Genomic DNA, 25577 nt, shown 5'->3' on the forward strand with positions numbered 1-25577 from the left:
GTGACCATAAAGGCATTTTCAGGTCATTAAAAGTATCATAAAATAAGATAGCAACCGGTAGCAACTGACTGCTGAAAACAGGTGACACGTGAAATTCAATCCCTCATTATTCTGTGTGTGCAGAAATTCCCAATGCAACATTTTGCCCTCTGTGAGCAAGATACATACATTTGGTTTACTAGGAAAAAAGAGTCAATACAAACTGGCACAAAAGCATAAATGCACTTCACTACCAGACTTTCAGAGGATGTCACATTTCGTGGATATGTCTCAGGTTTAAGTTGCTTATATGGTTACTGATATGGTTCTTTAAAGAGCCACTGTGAAACTACGTTACGTTTTGACAGTTTTAGCCTGCAAAAGGACTCCAAACATGCAGGTGCAACATCTCTGAATTACCCATTACCAACAACAAGGAATTCGGTTTAGTTTTGCTTAGGTGCTGCAAACTGTAACACACCCAATATTTGATATCCTGGCAGTCAAAGAGGGAGCTAGTAAAACAAAAGGACTGTGGTGCAGAACATTTTAATACCTGCTGTGTATCATCAGCATACTGATGGAAGGAAATACAGTTATTAATCATCCAGGATAATGACAACTTATATAAATTACAGATATATATTAATGTTATATATTAATATATATCCTACCTAATTAATATATATCCTACCATTCACCACTGCATAGGATTGTAACCCATTTTAAACAGAACCTACTAGGTTTTGTAGTTGATGAAGTAGTGAACTGTATTAGAATCAGTGCTAAGATCTAAATGAGCCAATTAGTCTAAGGTCCCTAAAATATTACAGTTGTTTCAGTGATGATGCAGAAAATCAGACAAAAATACTTAATTTAACATAATAAGAGATGGTTGTATAACTTATTTCATTTATTTTGTCCAGGTTGGTAATCTTCTACAGTTACTGAGAACTGAGATGTTAAGTTTCCTTTTTTGTATAGAGCTAATGTTGTGTAAGATCAAACAAGTTCAGTAAATCTGTAAAGATCATTCATAATATGAAGCCTCCTGTGATTAATCAATCATCAACATCTATTAGAATCCTAAACAATAATAAGCAATATTATAGATCACGACCCTTAAAATTCATGGCAAGATATAAACATATGGAGAACATATTTGTTGCATATAAGCCTACCCTTATTTACTCTGATACAATCAACCCGGAAGGACAACATTATTACCAAGGAACATAAAGGTAGACAATCGCACTGTGCACCCAAAAATCCATTTTCGCCATTTTAGTCTGAGCATATATATAATTCACAAAATGATCCTTTAACTTACCAAACAGCCTAAACACGCGCTGCTTTACACATCCGGTCTCTGGCGTCAATTAATGTATCTTATTCAGTGTGTCTTTGGTAGACAAAACCCTTAATTACATTAAAATATCAAAATATATATTTTATTGAAGTATTCACGTCACGTAGTACTGGTTCTCGAGAAAAGGCCAGAAAACATAAATTAGAGAAATATAGCATTTATTGCGATCTAAATTGGTCCTCTAGCGTAAGCGTTTGGTCATTTCCTATAGGCTATAGCTGGGGTACTCAACTGGCGGACCGCGGTCCGGATCCGGACCCGAACGCAGTCCTGTCCGGACCCAATCTCATTCCTGATTAACTGGATACGGACAAAAAAAAACCGGAGCATTTATTTCAGGGCTATTGAAAAAACACTCCGTCACGAGTGTTACGTTCGCCACACCCACCGCACCAGACCTCAGGTCACAGGTATCTGCCAAAATTGGACCACGGACAAATTTATTTGAGTACCCTTGGGCTATAGCATATGTAAAACGAGTAAGCCTATATTATGAAGTTCGTGGTGAAAAAGCTACAACGGGAAGACAGAACAAACCAGGACAACGCAGATTACTAAGACTTTGCAAAGACTCGCATGCCTGAGAGAATGTTTAAGTTTGACTTAAAATCATGTAGGGGATTCTTCACAAAAAGCTAAAGATTATTCCAGAGTCTTGGGACAGCAACAGAAACTGCGCGGTCACTTTTAAACTTCACCTGAGAGAGCTACAAGAAGACTAGTTTACATGTACGTAAGAGACAGCTCTGGGTCTTCTCGACCGAACCTGGCGAGGACAAGACTCCACATCATGGCCTGTCTCGGTACGGCGAAAGCTATCTAGTTATTTGTCGGATCTGCGTCAGCACCACCGGTGCATTTTTTAAACAATATATATCATTGTCATTGTCAATAAGACTCTCAATTCAGAGAGAGAGATCCTTGTTGATGGTTTTGACTATACTAAATGCTATAGGGTTCTGTCCTATGAATTTTACTTACTTAATCCCTTATTTCTCCTAAATATATATTCAGTCAGTTTGAACCCATGACTGTAATTGCATGATGAGTGATATTTTGAGTGATTTTATATATGCTTCCAAGCCACTTTTGCAAGAAACATTGTACTTGTTTACAGCATTGTAAACTGCTGTCATGAACTTTTATATGGATATTTACATACTAAGCATCACTGGGAATTCAAGTAGCCTATTACAGGCAGAGTGTGTTTTTCTATTAACTACTGCTGGTGCAAAGATGTATCTGTTATATCTAAGACATGCTCTCCTGAACTGGAAACACATATAATTAACTGTAAACCATTTCACTCTCCTCATGAATTTAACTGTATAATTCTGTACAGGGTCCATGTGGAACTGGCACATTCTAGCTCTGCACCACACAGCTGGCTGACCAGATTACGGAGGCTCCAATAAGGAACAGGAGCACTCCAATAAGACTCTCAATTCAATAATCCCCAAAAGATCAAAATAGGCACACAGAATCAAAACATAGTGGAAGAACCGCTCGTGAACCAAAACAACACTCCCCCAGAGTCCTGAGTTTATTTTACTCAAGGGGTAAACTCTTCTCCACAGACCCAGTCCACGACTGGGTTCTATAGCTTTGTCTCAGAGACAAAGCTGCACAGGATCTTACTACCAGGGACATGCAGGCTCCTTATGAGCTCTTGGTCTCAAACAATTGAGACTGCCCAGACTCTACCAGCCCGCCACAGCTTTTTGATGGAATCCAGTGTGATGCATCTGCATTCGCTCACATAACTTGGTACACTTTAAATAAACATGAATGAATAAGAAAAAAACAACAACTAAGAATTAATATTTACAATAGGCCTATGGTATTACGAAATCTGGTGCTGCAAAACCCTGCAGAATACTATTCCTCTGACAATATGACAGTCTTATTAATTGCACATGAAATGTTGCGTGTGACTGAAGATCTTAAAGAATATATGAGTTGCATCCTTGGAATCTTCAAAATTCTCAGGTGCATTTTCAGAAAGATCCTTTAAAATGTGATTAGGTGACGATATAAACAAGAAATGCAGCTTCTGACAGTTGTGTCCTTGGGTCATGTTCCATCAGCATAGTGGCCTCCGGTTCAAAACGCAGCTTCTACTTGCTCAGCAGTGCTTGGTGCAAATCTTCTTCCTTGTTGTTAAGGGCAAAGTCTTCACGACCGGAGTGCACATAATGAACTTGCTGTTCAGTGGGTTTCGAGGTGTCACGGCGCGGATGCTTCCACATAGGTACTGAGAAATGTGAGATTTACACATGGAGATTTACAGGAAGGCACATGAACGCGCACGCAAGAGGACAAAGCTGAGGACTTTGGGACGGACCCGCGCGCTCCCGTCATCCCTGCGATCTTCGCGCAAAGCGTGTCGGGATACCGTGGACCGGTGGGCGCCATATTGGAGTGCAACTATTGTTATAAAAAGAGACGGGGCTGCTGCTGGCTGAGTTTATGTTTTTCTACCGTTGCGATTTGAAAATATAAGGTATTTCCTACGAAGGGTCATGAAAGAGATGTCAGCGTAAGTGACCGCGTGTGCGGTAATGTCATATTGTGTGTCCTTGTGGCGGCGAGATGACCAAACGTCGGCGGCTAGGCTAAGCCAGCTAGCGTGTTTGTAGCTAGCGTGCGCGAGCGCGTTTAACGACAACAGGCGGCGGCGTCTGTGGTGAGACGGTCCGGTACCGAGTTCTCACGAACCCGCCCAAAAACCCGGTTCATACGATCCCCGCCGGCCACGCAGGGCCACGGGAGCGGCGTGTGTAGCTTCTGTTTTAAAGCTGCTCGTTTACGAGTGGAGTTATAGTAGAACCAGAGTTAGCTAGCTAGGCTAACAGCGTCCAGCAGCTGTGTGACTACAGCACACCCAACTAGCGGGGCGTTTAAAGTGTTTATTTGGGGTGTTTTTATCGCCTACGTTTACACAGACGGGATAAAACGTTGGTTTAAACGTTGACTGCTGAACTCGACTAGCGAGTGGGGGTTGATGTGGGGTTAAAGTGGCTCTGGGGAGCACGTATGAGTCCTCACAGGGACTGTGGTGGTGTTGTCCACACACCGTGTCCCGACTGTCCACACGTTCTGCGTGCCGATTGATAACTGATGGCCGAGTCTCATAGTTGAGGCGTGTGTTGTACAGCTCAGCTGGGGTAACGGTGGTGTTTTGAATCTGTCTTGTTAAAGTAACTAGATGGATGGATGGATGGATGCATGCATGCATGTGTGTGTGGTGATCTACGTGTCTGTGGCCAGTAGTGTCCGATCAGGGGTTAATGGGAATACTCCACCGTATTAGTTTGTATTTTTGCGCTTTTTTAATACGTCGGTGTGGTCTGTGTGGACGGATTAGCCTACCTGGTGTGTTTCCTGGTGGAGGTTGGTTCTGGTGGGCTGTAACACGTTTTACCAGAGTTCCAACACTCCGTTTTCTGTTCCTGAGTGGTTGAGTTTCGTCTAACTACTAAGTTAAACGCGGTTGTGCGCTTGATGCATGGACACGTGGTTCCCGAGGAGCAAGCGCCTTCAACTGTAGCTGCGTCTTTCTTCCCGATCTCCAGAACCATTAACAATATGCTTAGCGGGCAGCAGCCTCAGAAACACTATGGCATCACTTCTTCAATCAGCCTGGCTTTTCCCCGGGAGATTGACCACATGTACACTCAGAAGCTCATAGAGGCCATGAAGCCCTTTGGAGTCTTTGAGGATGAAGATGAGCTCAATCACAGGTGAAAACTGTCATTCATACTGTTGTACGTAGATACTGGCCTTGATGGTGTAATGCTCACAGTGGCACAGTTGTGTTCAGAACAAGTTTCCCCTTCGCTAGTAAAGTATTGTGTTACTATCTCAGCAAGATGTTTAAGTGAGCAATAGTGTACGGATACCATATCCGTTACACTATTGCTCATTAAAACATCTTGCTGAGATATACTTGTCCTTTAGTAGGAGGGAAACCCATCAAATTGTTGTGTGGCCTACCTAAACTTTCTTTTTTTAAAATCCAAACTGTTTAATCTGCCCTGGTAAGCGTTAAGAGTACCTCAGTCAACAAAACATTTTTTACAATGTTTTTCTTCCTTAAAGAATCTCCATAAAAAATTATTTAGCATTTCTAGCTCATTGCTAATTGGTCTATTAGAAGCTGGTATGTGTTTCAATGTATGGTTTTATATTTTTGAATGTTCTATTTATATCTGCATGAAATCGTTTATTCTCCATTTACCCTGTTGTATTGAAGCAAAATACACATTTCCGGTAATGGACTATAGTTATTAATTTCAGGTTAATTGAATAAAATGTTGCCTTTTTCATTTCTGAGGCTTTTGCAGCTACCCATATAATACTTTCAAAGGGTTTTATATACTATATATTGCACAGGGTGTTCTCACTGTGTTTGTTTACATAAATGTAAAGTGAATTTGTTGTTGGCAAAACTCAATTTTTTCTGAGTATATGTTGATATGGTTAGAGCTAAACAAGACGTTGTATAAATTGTGCTCCCTCCAGGCTTGCAGTTCTAGGAAAACTTAATTCTTTTGTGAAAGAATGGATTGCAGAGATCAGTGAATCAAAGGTAAACCTGCATGAGACATTTTGCACTGCTTTCATTTGGCTTTCAATGACCATTACATGATTTCTAAGTTGATCTTTCCTATGTTCAGAACCTGCCACCTTCAGCTGTAGCAAATGTTGGGGGCAAAATCTTTACCTTTGGTTCCTATAGACTGGGAGTGCACACAAAAGGTACACTTACTCATGTTGGTCACTAGCACATAAAATGTGTAAAGTCTGCCTTTGATATTACGTTCACATGACCTGAGCAGGTGTGTAGTTTTAAATGGTAAACGTCCTGTTGTGGTCCAGGGGCTGATATTGATGCTCTGTGTGTTGCACCTCGTCACGTTGAAAGGAGCGACTTTTTTTCATCTTTCTTTGAAAAATTCAAACAGCACGACGAGATCAAGGACCTACGGGTGAGTTCTTGCCTCGGCCCTTATCTGGTGCCAATTTATTGTCTAATGTCTACTTCTTGATGAACCTGAATCATCCTTCTGTTTTAGGCTGTAGAAGATGCGTTTGTGCCCGTGATCAAATTCAAGTTTGATGGGATCGAGGTAAAGCCGTCACAATGAGCCTGCTATTCAATAGGAGAGGGAGGTCCCTGAATTCAACCTCGTCTTGTTCTTCCACAGATTGATCTTCTTTTCGCAAGACTTGCGTTGCAGTCCATCCCTGATAATCTGGACCTGAGAGGGGACTCTCTGCTCAGAAACTTGGACATCCGATGCATTCGCAGTCTTAATGGTAATTCTTCTTTAGTGTTTTGTTGTTTTTTTGTATGTGTGTTTGGGGTTTTTTTGTGTGGAGGGGGTTGCTATCAGTCTTGTGCTCAGTCGTGTCATCTCATCCACCAAATGCCTCTTATTACGCAGGTTGCCGTGTTACTGATGAGATCCTGTACTTGGTGCCCAATAAAGAGAACTTCAGACTTACTCTGAGAGCCATCAAACTCTGGGCTAAGCGTAAGTGTAGTTACAATGTCATCAACTTATATCAACTAATCAACTTCATTAAGCTTCTTTTAGTAATTCTGCACGACAATTCACGTTTTTTCAGCTCTAGTCTGGTTAACATTTCATTGTACATTGTTGAAAGCAAGTCACCTGCACGTTTCCTGCGTATTGCATGTTTATAAAGTAAAAAGCCTGAATCATGCCCTCCCTGGGGGATCCTTTGATGTAGCTGCCTTTGCAGTACTTTTACTACCAATGCAAATGTTCGTTTGATCAGTGTACAGATGACCAAGCACAATAGAAAGCAACATGTCTTCTGTGCATTAGTGGTGCTTTGTGTTTGTAACACTTTGTCCCTGTCTGGCCATACAGACGCAGTGTTCTGCTAAGAGATAACACGCATGCTCCATGGTCATGTTAGTGCTCTTAGGAACCCTAGTTACTTATTTTTGTCTTTCACACAAAATGAAGGATTTTTTCATTTCACTTAAACCATATCACCAGTATTTTAGAGACATTATAATAAAGCTTTAAAATCAAAAGGACAAAAAAGTTACTATTTAAGACCTCTCATTAGTTCGTGTCAATAATGTATTTTTACAGGATTATCAGTGAGTGAAAATGCACATATTTGTGCAATTATGTTTTTTTTCTGAAATAATGCCTGTATGGCCCACCAGGGGGCTGCAGTGCACAGATGGAGAATTTCTACCTGAGGCCTGGGTCTGCACTTTCCGCCATCTCAATTACTCTCCATGAAAAGCAGCTATGCTGTTTACAAATAGTAGATAAGCTACTGCACATTTTGCATTGATGTAAGCCAGCGTATCTCAAAGGGACTTGAGGTCAAATCTGAGGCCATGAGTGAACACTGAGACAGCTTATTTACACTAGGCTTGGACCAATAAGAAGTTAGAATGAAACTGCCTGTAAACCAGCAGGGAAACACAATTGCGTTTGTGAGTGTTTGCGGCTGCTTCCCCTAGGCCGTGGAATCTACTCCAACATGCTTGGCTTCCTTGGTGGTGTGTCCTGGGCCATGCTGGTGGCCCGCACCTGTCAGCTTTACCCAAATGCTGTGGCTGCCACACTCGTGCACAAATTCTTCCTGGTCTTCTCCAAGTGGTGAGCGCTCTGTAAATAAATTTTAATAAAGTTTATTGAGTAGCTTTTGCATTTTTTTGTATGTCTGACACAATTTCCCCACTTTCTCACATGATTCTTATTCAGGGAATGGCCAAATCCAGTGCTTTTAAAACAACCTGAAGACAGCAACTTGAATCTTCCGGTCTGGGACCCACGGGTGAGTGTGTGAAGGGAGGTGTGGGTGGTTCTTGCTGTTTCTTTGAGTTTGTTTCTTAAATTAAAGCATAGAATGCCAGCGTCTATGGGGTCACCTTGTTCACACTGTGATAGACAGATCTGATTCTTCTTCTCATGTCCCTCTCTGTAGGTAAACCCTTCAGACAGATATCATTTAATGCCCATTATCACACCTGCATACCCCCAGCAGAATTCTACCTATAATGTCTCCACATCCACACGGACCATTATGAGCGAGGAGTTCAAATATGGTTTGTATTAAACAACAAATCCATCCCAGCCACACCTCGATTTCAGAGCCTTAAAACGGTCTCTCTCCCAACCTCCTACCATCAGGACTTGCTGTTACGGATGAAATCCTTCAGGGTAAGGCCGAATGGTCCAAGCTGTTCGAGCCACCTAACTTCTTCCAGAAGTACAAGTAAGTAGCTGATTGAGATGTCTGGTTGCGGTGCTACTGTAGTACTTATCCTCGCTGTGTGCTGAGGCTATAGGTATTTACCCATTTGTATGTGTGTGTTTTATAGGCATTATATTGTTCTCACTGCCAGTGCATCCACGGAGGAGAACCACTTGGAATGGTAATTAACGTAGCAGTGGTGGTTGTTGCTGCATATGTCCGATAGTAATAGTGTGTTTACTATTTGGGGTACATGGATGAAGGTTCCACCTTGCATGCGAACTGCTTTAGACTGTACTGCTTGGAATAATCAAACAATGTTTTGTTTTCATTGAGCTGTAGTACCACAGACCATTAACAGTGTCTTCACCTCCATAGGGTTGGGCTGGTGGAGTCTAAGATCAGGGTTCTGGTCGGTAATCTGGAGCGTAATGAATACATCACCCTTGCACACGTGAACCCGCAGTCATTCCCTTGGTCAAAAGAGAGTCGAAGCGAGTGAGTATATAGAGACCCTTTCAGATTAAATAAATAAATAAATAAATAATAAAATAAACATATGCTCTGCAGTCAACCGCTAGGCTTGCATAAATCAAAAAGGCTCAGAGGGTGTCTTGTGCACTTGAGCATTGCATGTCTTAGTCATCTTTATTTACTCATTTTGTAGTGTTTTCTGCAGTGTAACTGACATCCTGAAGTTGCTCCTATTTTTTCAAGTTATAAAATCAAGTCTTAACCAACTGATTGTTCATACTGATGGACAAATCGCACCTGGTGAAATTACAACCCCAATCTCACCACATTTAGGGGTAGCTCACGGCTTCCAGAGAAAATACTATAAAGGCCTGGTTGTCCACTGTTATGAGCTGCACTAAAGAAACTGCATTTACACTTATTGCTGCTATTCGAAACCAGTAGACTTTCCTATCAGAAGACCTGTGTCCGCTAGTTGTTAGCAGGTGGTGATGGTTTGTGCAATGAAGGAAGAGCAAGAAGAAAAAAAAGAATGAAGTATGATCTGAAATCTTTGCCTGTGAAAACCATGGCAAGATTAATCAATAAACAATGCAGTCACGTGTGTCATATGCTGTCCAGGATGCCGACCCTGAAGAGCGGCCTGACCAAGCACGTTATCTGTTGTACACAGACTTTAAGGTGTTAATGATTATGCAGAGCATGACTTTGCTCTCATCTGAGATTCTGGAGGATTATTGGCCCATGATGAACTGTAGTTTCTGATGCAGGTCAAAGAACAGCATTGTTTGAAGGTTTCCAAACTGCTGCCATTGCTGGTGACTATTTTTAGAGCAGCAATTAGCAGAAGTCTCACTGTAAACATACTTGACTCACTGGTACTGTGAAGTACAGTTCATGACTATACATTGACTATACATTGCCATTGACTGTCAAAACAAGCCATAAAGTAGTGTTATACTAGCGCATGTTAAACGTTTGTTTAGATTAGTTTAATGTAACATTGTATATAACTTCCTGTTTTGTGACTTTGCATAATGCATAATTTTAGTTTAAATTCTTTCAGAATTGTCTCTAAAACAAAAAATAAACCCCTTTAATGGATTAATACTAAAATAGAGTAATAGTAATTTTTGAAAACAGCAGTGCCCTATAACTACCAGCCTAACGACCACCCCATTGAAGGCAGAGCGAGCTCTGTTCCTCCCTAAGTGGCCTTCATTGTGATTGTTTTAACAGGAATGATTTTGTCTCAATGTGGTTCATTGGAATCATCTTCAAAAAACTGGAGAACGCTGACTGTGTGAACATTGATTTGACTTATGACATCCAGTCCTTTACAGACACTGGTAAATCCTTCCATCTGCAGATCTATTTCCTTGCTACTTACCATCATTGCAGTATATTCCTCTGCCAGAGGACCTTTAGACTGAAGGCGGTGCTTTCTGTGCAGTGTACAGGCAGGCCAACAACATCAACATGCTGAAGGATGGCATGAGCATCGAAGCCACGCATGTTCGGAAGAAGCAGCTCCATCAGTATCTTCCGGCTGAGCTGGTCCACAGGGGCAAGAAGAAGGTAGAGGTGCTCCTCTCTCGGGATGAAGGGATCTGCTCGAACGGCCTTCGCAGGCAGCGAAGTGTGGAAGCTTTCACAGCTGCTGTGAATTTTTTGTCATTTCGCTGTCCCTGCAGAGTCTGGGCGACCTGAATCGCAGTTCGAATGGCGGTGGGTCAAAGCGCTGCTCTCTGGACAACAGCCAGCTGGACAGCTCCAGAGACACGGACACGGGGACTCCCTTCACCTCTCCCGTCCCGCTCAGCAAAGTCTGCAAGGTGGAGTCCAGCCCGGACGACAGGTAGCTTCAGCAGGACACCACTAGGAATGTTCTGCTTTTTAAACTCTGCTGTCGGCTAACGGTGCTGCTTGTTGATCGTTTATTCGTGGCTGATGTCCTCTCGTCGTGACCTTTTGAGCAGCATCACCCCACCGAAGCCTCCAGTGCCGCTCTTTGTGGACAGCTCGCCACCCTCCGAGTCTTCTCCTCCCAACCCAGAGCTGGGGATGTCCATACCGGTCATTGGCGCAAGTAAGTGCTTATGGTCGTGTTCCTACACTTTCACTTTATTACTGACTGTGCCGAGTATTCGACGTTCACTTTTTTTGGTTTCCATTTGAGCTCGCCTTAGTTCCGCTCTATTACACATGTCCATGTGCAGAAAGAACCAGAAGTGTGCGTGTTTGAGCTGACTACTCTTCACACTTCTTGTCTCCTGTGTCTCAGTGCCCTCTGCCAATCCCACAGCAGCCCCTTCAGGCAGCACCATTCCCACGGTGGTGGGCCGAAGCGTTGTCCCACGAATGAGCTCGCCCACTCCCAGCCCATCTGACCTGCCCAATGGCCTCAACGGTGCTGCCCCCAAGAGACCCCCTTCGCCTTCGCTTGAGGAACCACCCAGAAAGCTCCAAGAAACAGAGAAGGTACCCCCACTTCATTGCCATTTGAGTGCCCAGACATTTGTATAGGCCAAGCATTCCATTTTTTTGTGCATGTGACTTCCTGAAATGAAGATTTGTGGGTTTATTCACTTTCATTTTGTGTGTGTGTGTGTGTGTGTGTGTGTGTGTGTGTGTGTGTCAAGTTTGCCCACCTTGTAAACTGGTTGGTCATGTGTATGTCTTGTGATGTGGTCAGTGTAGCATTTCATGATATTTTGTGTTCAGAAAACACTTTAGGGTTGTGAATTATTCCAGGTAACTGTGTATAGAACTTGGCTATGTGCACTCAGAATATTCTGGATCTTTCTTTGTTTCCCAGATGTTCTCTGATGATTGTGCATTTAAAGAACCATACCCACCTTCGACTAACGGACAAGATCTAGCAGAAGGCCCAGCAGAGGTACTTTTAATGAATGTTTTATTAGCCTTTGTTGAAATCTCTCCTTTTATCACTGAACATTTGTGTTTATATAAAGAATGTTAACACGTAAATGTGCTGCATAATCTATTATTAACAGGAGGGAAATGCAATCACAAAGCCTATGCCCATTCCAACTATTGATACGTCAAGAACACAGGTACGTGCTGACCGATAAGTTGTATTTTCATCATGTGTTACACGTGATGAATTAAATTTTCCATGCATGGTGCATACAAATAAAACGATGATGTCCACATTTGGCCAAAATATTAACCCCAACTAGCTGCTAGCTACCCTCACATTGTTCTGCTCTTTATAATCATTTTTGTTTGAGTGACTATTGTCTGTCCCTGAGTGTTACTTTGGCTTTCTTTTTCTTTAATGTGTTATTTATTGTTTCACATACAATTGGAATATTTAATATTTGGAAGGGGACAGAAGACATTATAACTAATTTGTATAGTTAAATTGACTCATTTAACATTCTTTTAATTGGTCTGGTATTCATGTGCAACTTGCTAAATAAAAGTGTATATAAAAGTGTATGTTTTCTTAATTTGGTTTATTCAGTGAGCATGATGGCAGTGTACCTGTTGATGCAGAAAAACAAAGGAACTATATAGCTAATATGCACTCTTAATTTCTCCTATCAAGTACTTTCCATACATCACATGTTCTTCATATTGTGTGGGCATATGTCGCATTCTTTATTGTTCAGAGCACTGTATAACGAACTCTGTTTCCTGCGTATGTCCATGTTTTCAGAGACTGCCCAGTAAGGAACTGCCAGATTCATCTTCTCCGGTTCCTACAAGCAACCTACGCGTCATTAAGAACTCCATCAGGCTCACACTAAACCGATAGCAGTGAACTTTCCGCAGGTAACGTGGCAGCCTCTCTGGGATTCTTTCACTCCCCTCCCTAATTTCACCACCTCCAGAGAGTTGCGTGCATAGAGGCTCCTTGTAAGAGACTACTGTGGTCAAAAACGAGTGCTTATGGATGCCACAGGCACTCCTCTAACCTTTGTGATGACATTGTAAGATGTTATGAGTGTAAAGTATGAGACTATTGAAATTTTCTTTTTTTTGAAGTCTTTTCTTTTTTTTTTTCTTTTTAAATGTCGCCTTAATGTGTCAAAATGCTTGCTAAGTGAACATGAGTGTGTGAAATTGTACAGTAGATGTAGTTTGTATATAATGCCTTTAAAAATCATTGTTAGTCTTTCTATACCATTCTGACGTAGTTTTTACTAACAAAAAAGTAAATAAAATTAAAAAAAATATTTTTTCTTCCTGTAAAATAGAATGTGTGCTGATCAAAAGGTTATTCCTCCTCAGTCTTTTGTCATCACTGTGTAGGTTCTAATAGGGCTTTTTAAGGAGGACTGGGGAGGTGCGAGTGGGCCTACATTGTAATAACCATGACCAGTTTGTTGAGATCAACCCACTGAGCCATCATGGATGTATTTACTGTACTGGCTACAAAGTGCAAGGGCCCACTGCATTTGGACTTGTAGGGTCCTAATTTACTGAGCAGGTCGTGACTAGGCTTGTGATGTTTTTTGCTTATTTTTGCAGAAATGGTTTATAGCTTTGCTGAATGACCTCGGACTGAAGTGTGTGAGTGTGTGGAAGTGAATGTATGTGAGATTTATTCCCTGAGTTTAGGGCTTCACCCCTGCGCCTCCCATGGAGGTTTCTTTGGAAGCATAATCTTAATTTCAGTGAGAACAAAGAGACAAAAGGATAAATGTGTATTACCGATGCTACCGTTTTCCTTTCTACAAACCATTGTTCTGCCCCATAGGTATTAAGAGAGGCATCTATATGTATTTAAAGAAGCTTACTATTCATTTTTGGGGTTCCTTAAACTTTTATTTACATTTGCTTATTTGTACCATGTAATTTTTTATATCGCAGGCATTGCAGCTGCAGATTCTTCAGAATGTCGATTACACAGCTTTGAATATTGTCACTTCAAAATACTTTATATATAATAATTTCACATGTCCAGTTGTGGTGTTTGTTTTTTTTTTTTTTTCTTTTGTAGGGCAAAAGTTGTATTTCAAAACATATTTTTGTATGTAATGTATTCTGCCTCCTTTAAACAGATCATAAAATTCATAAAACCCCATAATGAGCTGTCTTCATTTCGCGTCCTGTTGTTAATAGAACTCTGTAAATCCCACTGTATTAAATGGACTAATATATTTCCCCATTGGACGATTCATGGAGTAATGCTTCTCCTTTAACCACTCTTGGAAGAAAACATGTCAACGTAAACCTCAAGCGCTTTAAACATAGAACTGAACAAAAAACCGGGCACAGCCTGTTAACGACCGCGGAAGCCCTGAACTTTTGCGGATACACGTCGTTAGTTTTGTAAGCCAGCACTGAACTTTTTGAGAGCTTTAGAAGCTTTCGCATCTGGAAGCGAGTGGTGGAGAATAATGTCCAGAATGTCTTTACTGTTAAATGTAAGTTATTGCACTCGTAGCTACTCGTTTGTGTGGGCTGTCTGTGCTCTGATGTAGCCTGTACACATCATCCCGTCTGACACTAGTTTAGCCCCGTTTAACGCTTACCTTCATCTACGTATCTTTAACGTTTGAGCAGCTCGTGTACTGAGAGACCACGTTTTACATGTGTATGTTTGAAAAGGTCCGAAACACATCCATGTTGGTGGTGTTTTCTGGGAGATTCCCGTCCGTGTGGGCCAGTGACGCCAGGGGATTACCCTCCATGACATCTAACTTCTAGTCTAATGAGAATAAAGTATTTAATAGAAACACACGTCCACCTTCATCTGTATTCACATATTCCTGGATCAACGTTCGCACCAGTGTCTACATATTTTAGATTTTAATCACCTCAAATTTGAATGTAGGCTGTTTGAAGCGTGACGACAGTGTGGTTTATACAACTAAAACTTTACTGAAAATGTGAATCCATCGCGAAGAGCATGATTTGGGCAGCTGTGCAGAGATGTTCACGTTTATAACCCTCGGGTTTCCAAACATAGTCACCGCATGGACTTGGTTTTACTTCTGACACGACTTTTATATTCACTTTTTTGCGTTGATTGGATTTAGATAGCTACTAGTCTGTGAGATTAATTAGTTTGATCATCGCACATACACTCGTCACTTGGCAAAAATGCGCGAATTATCTTTTTCTTCTCTGACATTTCGTGAAAATAAACTAGTTATTATTTATGATATGACGACGCAATCTGCGTAATCTTGCGGCAGTGGCCGTGAGCGAAAGGGGCGTGGCCTGGGCGTGGCCGAGAGTGGGGAATTCCCCGCGTGAGTGTGCAGTAGTACTTCACTCATTGAGCGGAGACGTGACATACGTACTCTGGGGTGCCATAGGAGTGTCCGCCAGAATGGATGGTGAGTAAGAGTGCTTGAACATTCAATATTGTTTCAGTTTAATCAGTACATTGACTTCATTAACCTTCTCTGGATTCATAGAATCAACTGTGCTCCGCACTCTTCCAAAAAACCAGAGCAATGAGTGTTCAGTTTGAGCGATATTGAGTCTGAGTGCCTGATTTGACTAGGTTATGTTACATTTAGTATAAATAAACGTTTTCGGTAAAGTGTCATATACAAAATAAATTATTATTTATTTAAAATAAATCATTTTCGATTTCAGTAACTTACATGAGTAACCAGATGGCTATAGTTGGTTCATTAAAGTAATGCTTGCTTCATGCTTCAGAGTTTCGCATACAAACAATATGGAAATGATTTTCGTATTTACCCTTATCACAAATTACCTTCGCAATGTCTACGTTAACATATAATCCATGACGGACAAATCCATACCAGGAAATCAAAATGAGGAACCTGTCTGTTTGTTCAAGTTCCCATTAGCAGTATTGACAGCAAATGTCTTAAATTTTACCTTTATTTCATCTATGTATTTAATGTATTCTTTTTTTTTCTTGCACAGCTCATTTCTCCGCAGTTACCAGTAAGTTGTTAATACGACCATTGCTTTGCCAAGCGTTAATGTTGCTTTTTAAATCTGCAACTTACATTTTTTTTACACCCCCCTCCTTTTTTTAAACGACTTCCCTCTTCTTGCTATGGCTCCTTTGCGCTGTCTGTCACTTCCTGTGTGTTGCACGCAGGTAGGAGTGAGGTCAGCTCCGTGTAGTCACTACAACACTACAACACTTCCTGTATCTGTCTCACGGAAAACTGGACAGTGTTGTCTGCGTGCGCATCATCGCATACTAAGCACACTACCGCCCTTTTTTAGCAATCTGTGAAGTAGGCATTGCTAAAAATGCCCCATGTTGAAACGGATAGGCATAACTCCTGGTGTGTGTTTAAGATGTCAACGCATGTGTACCATGAGAAAGATGACAGGAACATCTCTCAACACACCTGTGCCCAACATCTGTGTAAACAGGTGTACGAAGAACCCTTGCTAATCATAATTTTACTCTGTGGTCTACTGACACAGGGAGAGCTTGTGAGCGATGTAAACTAACAGGTGTATTGTAGGGAAATGATTTGATGTTGGCTGTGGTTGTAGTCAGATTCTGAGAAAACGTCTGTGGTCTGCAGATGTTTAGTTGTTTAGAGTTTAGCAGTCTTTCTTGTACGCTGAAACTTCCAGCTAATAGATTGTGCTTTCTAATTTCTGTCATACTTCTGTTAAAGCTTTGTGTGTGTGTGTGTGTGTGTGTGTGTGTGTGTCTCATGTGTTTAGCAAAGGGGGCTGTCCATATATCTCACTGTGTATTCTAAAGTTTGCAGATGCAGAGTTTGTGTTACTGGAATGAAAACTCGTACATGTTGTTCTCTGTCTAATTAGTGGGAGAGCCCTATATTCAAATCTTTGAACAACCCAAACAAAGAGGCATGCGCTTCCGCTATAAGTGCGAGGGCCGTTCAGCAGGAAGCATACCTGGAGAGAGAAGCTCAGACAATAACAGGACATACCCAAGCATTCAGGTACTCAGGACCCCTCAGAGCCTTGCCTTCAAGCTCCCTGCAGTCCTTAGCTTCTCATGGTTCCTGGGCTGACAGGTCTTCTTAACCTAGCTTCTTACCTCCCTCCTGATAGATTTTGAATGCCTCTGGGAAAGGCAAGGTGCGCGTGTCTCTGGTGACCAAAAACGAGCCGTACAGACCGCACCCACATGACCTGGTGGGAAAAGACTGCAAGGATGGTTACTATGAGGCTGAGTTCGGACCTGAACGCAGAGTCGTGGCGTAAGTTTGCTCCACCGACTAATTCCATGATCGACACATTAAAACTATAAGCATCTTCTCTTTGTGACCTTTAACTATGGCTTTGGCTGCACACTGCACCACAAAAACCTACACTCTTATACATTCATTTTCTTCACAGTACAGGAAGACTAGTCCTTTTTTCCCTAATGAAGTTAAAACACTGCTGTGCTTCACATCAAAGTCATTCCTGCCTGCCTCCTCTCTTTGTGGAGTTTAATGTCAGAATGCAATAAGCCCTCCTAACACACCGTGCACATGCTGCTACAGATCTCCTTTAAACAACTGTCCATCTTTTTTTAATATAAATATTTGTTTTCGGGAAAGGAAGCACTGAGGGGAATCCCCAAGTATGCAAAACGTGAAGCTAAGAGCTGCAGCACACTGTCCAGCCCGCGGAATAATCCACCTATCCATCTCTCATGATCTAAAATCCTAGAATCCTCAAGAACTCAATGAAATTTGATTAACACTGATTTTAAAGTTGCTGGCAGCATTTAACTCGGTACTCTTAGAAATCGGCGGACTTAGTCTGGCTCTGTGGACTCACTTTAACTGTCAGTTAATCTACACCACCAACTTATTCCATCATCAACGCATTAAAACTGCATGAGCAGATTCTCTTTGTGACCTTCAACTATTTCCTAGCTTCCAGAACCTGGGTATCCAGTGCGTAAGGAGAAGAGAAGTGAGAGATGCCATTATGCAGAGAGTAAACCGAGGACTCAACCCCTTCAGTGGTGAGATCTGATTCTTATCATGTTTTCTCTCAGGTTTTTTTTATTTTATAATGTTTTAGGAAAACCAACATAGTAAATCAAGATCAAAGCTCTTTAAATCATTACAACTTTCCCGTCACTGCCTTCTGATTAGTGCTGTAATTACTGTGTGTTAAGGCTGCAATGGTATCAGTAGAGTAAGAGAAACAGTCAGTTCTCTTTTTAGGTAATGTTGTTGCACAATCCACTGTGGTGCCGCACAGCATGTGATCAGGGGGAATTTATTCAGGGCACGAATAGTGTGTAAAAATATCTACTTGTGCTGCTTGTTGTATGTCTACTTAAGTTGCAAGTATAGAATTCATGTAATTATATTCTTTAAAATTATATTAAGTAGTGATGTTTGATTTTGGAAGCAATTGTCTAAAATGATCAAACTTTACATATGAACAATACAGCAAAATATTTGAAAATGACAAAGTTAGAAATACACAGTCATCAGCAGTGTCGTGGTCTTACGGTACTGATGTTGACGCTCCCTTGAGAGGGTGTTAGCAGAATCGAGTCCTCTTATGATCAGGTTGGTTCTTGGCACACAAGCTCTGTAAGGATTGTCAGTTAATGGTTTGGCACACACAAAAACATTCTCTATGGCCTTCACAAACTATTCTCATTCTCAATATGTTTTAGTGCCTTATTCAGGGTTCAGTGGCAGACAGGTTCAGGTCTGCTGCGTGTGAAAGAGGGCCTTTTTCCCCTCTGTGTGATGGATTTGTGACTCTTTGGTAGTATTACCTCCAGCTACCTTCAGAGGTGCTGTGCTGAAAAGCGTCCCTGGGGCTCAACTCAGGAGGGGACTCCCAGAAAGGCCCCATCCTGGAGCCCACTGCACTGCTTGGGCCCTTGCAGGGCGGGAACAGACAGCGTCAGGTTGTCAGTTTGTCAGTGGAGACAAACATTTCACAACTGACATTGTCCTGTTAATACTTCCTCTTGGCCACTTTGTTCGTCTCCAAGGTGATTTGTTGATCACTCTCACTTCTCCTGTGAGAATTCAGCACTTCCCGAGCTGGTGATATTGGCCCATTCAGAATGCTTTCTGTTCATATATGTGAAACATATAGATCCATCATACAGTTTAGGGACATAATGACTAAAGAACTCTTCTGGTTACGCTATCTTAGTGAGACTGCTTTTGACATTAGTGGCTGCTTTGGTCATATGTGGAGGAGAGGGCAGGACTATAGTGGTCTCACTTTCATTGACGCTGTTGTTATCAGCCTTTTTGACTTTTTTGCAGTTCAAGTGTATATATGTTTTGTAATTCACCTTTTTGCAGATCTAGGTAATATCTGACAGTTATGAATATGAATATGAACTGGCTTGGGCTTGATGTAACTGGGTGGAAGAGAGTGACTCTTCAATCTCTCCATCTGTTTGGTTCACCTTCTCTGTACATTTCATCTCCCATCTGCCTACATTAACCCAAATGCTCACCCTCTCTACACCTACGAGGCTTGTGTGCTAATTTATGTCTTTCTCTTCACACACACACACACACACACACACACACACACACACACACACACACACACACACACACACACACACACACACACACTCATACATCTGTGTGTACCTTATATATATATATATATATATATATATATATATATATAAGGTAAATGAATATATGAAGCACTTAATATATATTCATGTACATTATATGTGCACACACACTCACACATATGTATAAGTATGCTTGCATACCACCTCTGCGTTTTCACACTCTGTCTCTATATTCTACACCCACTCACCCTCATCCACCTTCTCTCTGTTTATCAGTTATTGGTCTGCCTAGCTGTATGCGCTGCGTGTGGGTCTCTCTTCATGCACCCTACTTCAATCTATCTACCTCTCCCTCTCTTTTTCCCTCTCTGGGGCTTGTGGTGTGAGCAGAGGCGGGGCTTTCGATGTCAGGGTTAGCGGCCTCTTCGCTGCTGAGTCCTTTCCACCTGCCATGATCTCACCTCAAGTTGTCATCCGCACGTCACGCCACTGTGAACACAGCAGTCAGCCTCCTGAGAGAGAAAAAGAGTGGGCTGCTACGTACGCAAGTGTCTTCACACGCATTTATGTGGGATGCGCGTGTGTGTGTGAGTGTGTGTGTGTGTGTGCGTATCTAGATGTGCGTCTGCGTTGACATACCCGGGGATACCGCTGAGTAGTGTCTGCTACAGTATGACGTAGTGTTGCTCAGAGATGTTCAAGATAATCAAATATTGAATTAAATAATTGATTGGCCAATCATGCTACTGCACATTGATATCAGCACACTCATGTCTGGAGGATCTTTCTCTTCACATGTCAACCCCTGACTTTCAACTTTCAACTTTCTTTCATGACAAAAGTACAGCAAGATCTAAGTAATGTATACTAAAACTACTTCTGTGTGTGTGTGTGTGTGTGTGTGTGTGTGTGTGTGTGTGTGTGTGTGTGTGTGTGTGTGTGTGTGTGTGTGTGTGTGTGTGTGTTCAGTGCCCCGGGAGCAGCTCTTACAGCCGGAGGAGTATGACCTGAACGTGGTACGTCTGTGTTTCCAAGTCTTTCTACAGGATGAGAGTGGCCGTTACAGCATCGCCTTACCGCCTGTGGTCTCTAACCCCATCTATGACAACCGTGAGTATCCACCAAACACACCTGGCTCAGTAAACACACCTGGCTCAGTAAACACACCTGCCTCAGTAAACACACCTGGCCCAGTAAACACACCTGGCCCAGTAAACACACCTGGCCCAGTAAGCACACCTGGCTCAGTAACTGAGGAGTAATGGAACCGAACACATTTGGTTCGTTATCTTTGTGATGTGATGAGGTTTGTCTGGGTTCTCAGTCAAGTTTTGGAGGGTTTTGGATGCTTCAAAGGGTGAAGAACCTTAGAGGACACGCACTAGGACTTTGGCCGAGTCTGAGTGGTATAATGTTGCAGATGGTATAAAGCTGTCAGTGGTATATATCACATGACAGGAAGTGAAGCATAACCCCATTCAGCACTTCCTGAGTTTCTAGCCGTGTGAGTACAGTGCACAGCGGAAACCAGGGCTTTTTATGGCCACTGCACCTGTCCACACTTCAAGTGCAGTCACCGAGGGTAACACAACACAGGGCTGGAGCTGAGGAACGCATTCGTCGATGTTTGAAAAAATGGAGTAATGGAGTATGTGTAATTCAGGTCAAAAGGATTGAAAAATCACAGTAGACCTATCTGAGCCATTGCCGGTGATGTTATTAAGATATGCTAACCTCTACATTGCAGACACCTTTGTACATAAATGAGGAAGTGCTAATCAGCCCCACCCTGAAGCTAAAAAACAAGACATGTCTGTCTGGTGTGGACCGATTCAGTCACTTCCTGATGTAGCAGAGAGCTTGGGATTTTTGACTCTATAACTGTCAGAGTGGTGCAGGAGTCCCCATCCTTCTCGTCTGTGTTCTTGGCTCTCACGGGCCTCTTATTTTAAGAATACTGAGTTGACCTTTTAAGCGGTGACCTCGTTGCGTTGGCCACTCCCCAGGGGCCCCTAACACAGCCGAGCTGCGTATCTGCCGGGTCAATAAGAACAGCGGCAGCGTGAAGGGGGGCGACGAGATCTTCCTGCTCTGTGACAAAGTACAGAAAGGTACAACTCCGCCACGCCTCCTACAAAGACTAGTTCTCTATCTTTCATCCCTTCTTTATTATATTCTCCCACTCCTTCATCCTCCCTTCACACCGCCGTCCATCGTGGACGGAGAGAGCCGTGCTTTTCCTCACGCTTGCCTTTCACACTAAATCGGTGTCATACATCCTTTCATCAACTCCACCCCCACAACGCTTCGTTCCTCACTCTAGATGACATAGAGGTGCGCTTCTTCACCCAGACCTGGGAGGCCCGTGGCTCCTTCTCCCAGGCAGATGTGCACAGGCAGGTGGCCATCGTATTCCGCACGCCCGCCTACTGTGACACCTCCATCACGTCTCCCGTCTCCGTGCACATGCAGCTACGTCGGCCCACCGACCAGGAGGTGAGCGAACCCATGGAGTTCCGCTACCTCCCTGATGACAAAGGTGAGACCCCTCCCTCCTTCACTTCAACTTGACCCGTAAAAAGGCCCATCTGGGACAGTAAGGCATCTAGATGGTCAAATCTACACCTGTTATCCATTTTTACGGTATTTAAGGTTAAAAAAAATCAGAGACAAAAAACAGAGTTCGTTGAAGGACACCTGAGACATGAATGCCTGAAGATTTGACGTGTTTTGCCCCTGACCTGAAGCTGTTCCCCAGCTTACAATGTGTTCGTCTAATTCAGATCCTTATGGCTGCCGAGAGAAGAAACGCAAAATGGAGAATCTGATTAAGTTTTCCACAAAAGCCAGCTTTCCACAAAAACCAATGATGCCCCATAGAATAAAAACTGGTAAGGAAATGTCTTTGTTGGCAACATTTAAACACTGGTTTCGATGTTTAGAAAGCTCTACTCACCCTACATTCATTTACAACAGAGCCAATGAATTCCTATCTGAAGCACCCTGGCACTGGTATGATGAGACCAAATCAGCAGAGCTTATACGGCATGCCCTTCCAACCCATGATCAGCTCATCGGGTTCTCCAGCTCCACCACCATTCAGCCATGCGCAGTGGCACGGCTCCTCACATCACTTCAGCACAGCAAGCAGCAGCAGCCCTGGCCCCAGTAATGGGCCGGTCATGCAACAGCTGAACCCGGTCAACACCGCCCCCACCCTTAACACCGCAGGGGAGAATGTGAGCAGTCTGCCCTTACTGTCTACAACAGATCTAGACCTGGAGTTTCTGGACCCAGGCCCCTCAACCAGCCAGTCCCAGCCGGACCAGCAGGGTCTGCTGCCCTCTCAGCAGCCTCTCCACAGGAAGGACCCCATGTCTGCAGTGGAGAGCGTCTGGTACAACAACTACGTCTCGCCAGCTCCGGGAACGCAGAATGGTGCGGCAGGCACGAGTGATGGTTTGGTGATGGGCTACCCATACAGAGAGTGCCAGGAAGGCAGTGAGATGCTCCAAAGCCTGGTGGTCCCTCAGACAACTCTTCATTTAAAACAAGAGCCTCAAGGGCAGAGTAATCTGACTTTACTGGGCCCTAGTACCTCCAACTCTGACTGCTCACAGTCTTTCACTGTGCTCAACTACCCAACTGCCAATGGTAGCAGTCAGGAGGCAATGAGACAGGCAATGGGCGCTGCAGCGGGCGGGCCGGGGCAAAGACCCGCCCAGCACCCCTCCTACCCCATCAGTAACATGGTACTGGAAGGCCACCTGGAAGGCATGGCTTGGCCCTTCTTTCCAGAGTAACAGCACAAAACAGTTTAGTGGAACAATATAGAGGATTTTAGGCTTGTCATAGCATTGAACTTTGGAGAAAATGAAATGTTACATTATGTTTAACGTTTTGAGATTCGGTGTTATTTTTGGTAATATAGGCTCTGCTACATGATGTATGTTTTACTTTTGTTTCTGCATGTAAGTTTGAAGCAGCCATCACTGTTGGACACCACTGTGGTATCTAAAAGGCAGCATGACTTTAATAGACATTTAAGTGCATAGATGTTGAAGGTCGTATTTGGGAGTATTCTGGAAACCTTGTCCAAACTTTCTCAAGTGTGACAAAGTAAGTCTGTTCTCTGGAACTTGCATGGGGTCTCGGACCCTGGGTAATGGCTATGTCATATTAAGTAATCCAAAGTTCTCAAAATACTATGTTTAAAAAATAAGATGGTTTATAATACACAGCCTTTCAAAAATAACTAAAGTAATGATGTGCCTTTAGAACATGATATATTTTTCTTGTTGTTTTTATATGAACTGGAAATAATGTTTTTGTTGCTTGTTCTGGTGCCGTGTGCCTGTTTCAGCTTCATAGTGAAATCAAGGTGTTTTTTTTTCTCTCAAATTGAACTTTGTACTTTTAATGCATTGTGACCTTTTTGTATTTTTATACAATAAATTGTTGAATGAAAAACTCCTCAGGTGCTGTTTTTATAGAACATTTTAGTAGAGGGATGTTGAATGAATTCACAAAGTCATTTTGTCTTCAGCCTGCTTGATTTGTTCACAGTGGTTGTAGCATTTATGTAAATAGTGGTTACACTGGGTTAGTCCACCTAGAGGTACGTTACCTGTTACTTCGCGTTTTATAGTGTGTAAACAGAAGAATGTAGTAAGACACATTGCTCTGTGGTTATGTAGACCTTATGAGCAAGCATGTTATTTTACTGAAATCATTCCAAACAATTTATGCACTGTGATGGTGCATTAACCTGCTGCAAGAGGCCACTGCCATTAGGAATGCAGTGAGATGTATTCCTAATGGCCACTGCATCTCACTACCTATGCTGGCTTACACAGATTTACAGACATATGTGATGATGGTGTATAGACATAAAGTGTGTGTGTGGTGTGTGTAGAGAGAGAATGAAATAGCAGTTTTAGATAAGACACGTGAGCCAATCCTTGTGACACAAACGTGCATATACGTTTTTGAGGAATAATAATTTATTAATACATAAGAATCAATGCATGGGAATAATTCATAATTACACATGCACACCACACTGTTAGGACTGACAGAATGGCGATATCACAATTTAATTTATATATATATATATATATAATAACCAAGATATAATAACAATGGATTTACACTCTTGAGACCTTTCATATGAAGAGCTGGTGGACCACCATTATGGGTCCCTGGAGCTGGCGAGACGTAGTCGTTGTACCACACGCTTTCCCCTGCAGACATGGCGTCCTTCCTGTGGAGAGGCAGCGCAGAGCGCTGCAGGCCCAGCTGAGACTGACTGACTGTATTTAGTCCATTTATCAGGCACTGTATGTATTGTAGTCATTGTAGCGATTTCCTGAGCAATGTCCAGCACTGTATAATTGCAACATGAATTTCCTTTGGAGAGGGGTCAGCTGCCTAGTTTCTTGTGCAATTCGGGAATGTTTATCATATGACCATTTGAAATAACCTCAAATCTTTCCTTTCACTTTCTTTTTTATTTGGGGTTTCTTCTGCATTATGGGCACTTTTAAGGAACCTAAACAAGGCAATATGATAAAAATGTTGATTCTCCAAACAAAGAGCTTGGAAGCTTTAACTGGAGTCACCTTAGTGACAAGCTGTACAGAGATGACTGATAATACATTTAAAATATAAAGATTTGCATTACATCATGCCATGTTATGATTCACCCTGAAATGTGACATCTTCACGTTTCTTTTGGTTCTAGGCCACTTTACCACAATTATTAAGGTCAAATATTCATTAGTAAATAAAAATTTAGATATAAAATTATCTTCTTTCATAATGACCATAATGTCATTTATAATGACCACATTCCATTGCGTCAGTCTACAGAATAGAAATCCCCTGAATCTCATGTCTTAGGGAAATTAACACATAAGGATATCCAGACTGTTGCAGTACAAACACAAAAGTGTCTGAGTGGCTCACTGAGGGAAATGGCCTTTGACCTACACAGTCCAGAGTCTGGTGAAGAAAAGCACCTCTGCCTGAGAGTCCTAG

General features: G+C 42.4%; 2 protein-coding genes across 4 annotated transcripts; both read left to right on the forward strand.

Annotated features, from left to right (window-relative positions):
- Positions 1-3725: 3725 nt before the first annotated feature.
- papolg (poly(A) polymerase gamma) lies at positions 3726-14113 on the forward strand. Of its 3 annotated transcripts, XM_076974509.1 has the most exons (22): positions 3732-3887; positions 4924-5091; positions 5873-5939; positions 6028-6109; positions 6230-6339; positions 6427-6480; positions 6559-6670; positions 6799-6888; positions 7866-8004; positions 8110-8182; positions 8333-8453; positions 8539-8623; positions 8730-8783; positions 8981-9100; positions 10316-10425; positions 10530-10654; positions 10771-10934; positions 11056-11165; positions 11361-11557; positions 11895-11975; positions 12094-12153; positions 12762-14112. In XM_076974509.1, the coding sequence occupies exons 1-22, from the start codon at positions 3871-3873 to the stop codon at positions 12858-12860; spliced, it is 2238 nt and encodes a 745-aa protein (XP_076830624.1). In that variant the 5' UTR covers positions 3732-3870; the 3' UTR covers positions 12861-14112. The 3 variants fall into 3 exon arrangements, with proteins under 3 accessions (XP_076830623.1, XP_076830622.1, XP_076830624.1); XM_076974508.1 differs by having other exon boundaries at positions 3726-5091; positions 11382-11557; positions 12762-14113; XM_076974507.1 differs by having other exon boundaries at positions 3729-5091.
- A 1158-nt stretch (positions 14114-15271) lies between these two features.
- Positions 15272-24011, forward strand: rel (v-rel avian reticuloendotheliosis viral oncogene homolog). The gene is made up of 10 exons (XM_076974571.1): positions 15272-15393; positions 15959-15979; positions 16832-16971; positions 17084-17232; positions 17899-17990; positions 20508-20648; positions 21545-21649; positions 21862-22077; positions 22322-22429; positions 22515-24011. Exons 1-10 carry the CDS (start codon positions 15387-15389, stop codon positions 23339-23341), a joined length of 1806 nt encoding a protein of 601 aa, XP_076830686.1. The 5' UTR covers positions 15272-15386; the 3' UTR covers positions 23342-24011.
- The last annotated feature ends 1566 nt before the right edge of the window (positions 24012-25577 follow it).

The sequence above is a fragment of the Brachyhypopomus gauderio genome, chromosome 15 (assembly GCF_052324685.1).
Source record: "Brachyhypopomus gauderio isolate BG-103 chromosome 15, BGAUD_0.2, whole genome shotgun sequence".
In the NCBI taxonomy this organism is placed as follows: Eukaryota; Metazoa; Chordata; class Actinopteri; order Gymnotiformes; family Hypopomidae; genus Brachyhypopomus; species Brachyhypopomus gauderio.

Coding starts and splice junctions, on each gene's coding strand:
- rel (XM_076974571.1), top strand. Junction 16,972..17,083: donor GGACATACCCAAGCATTCAG/GTACTCAGGACC, acceptor CCCTCCTGATAG/ATTTTGAATGCCTCTGGGAA. Junction 22,078..22,321: donor CTACCTCCCTGATGACAAAG/GTGAGACCCCTC, acceptor CGTCTAATTCAG/ATCCTTATGGCTGCCGAGAG.
- papolg (XM_076974507.1), top strand. CDS start 4,853: ATGCATGGACACGTGGTTCCCGAGGAGCAAGCGCCTTCAACTGTAGCT. Junction 10,935..11,055: donor GAGTCCAGCCCGGACGACAG/GTAGCTTCAGCA, acceptor CCTTTTGAGCAG/CATCACCCCACCGAAGCCTC. Junction 11,558..11,894: donor AGCTCCAAGAAACAGAGAAG/GTACCCCCACTT, acceptor TTTGTTTCCCAG/ATGTTCTCTGATGATTGTGC.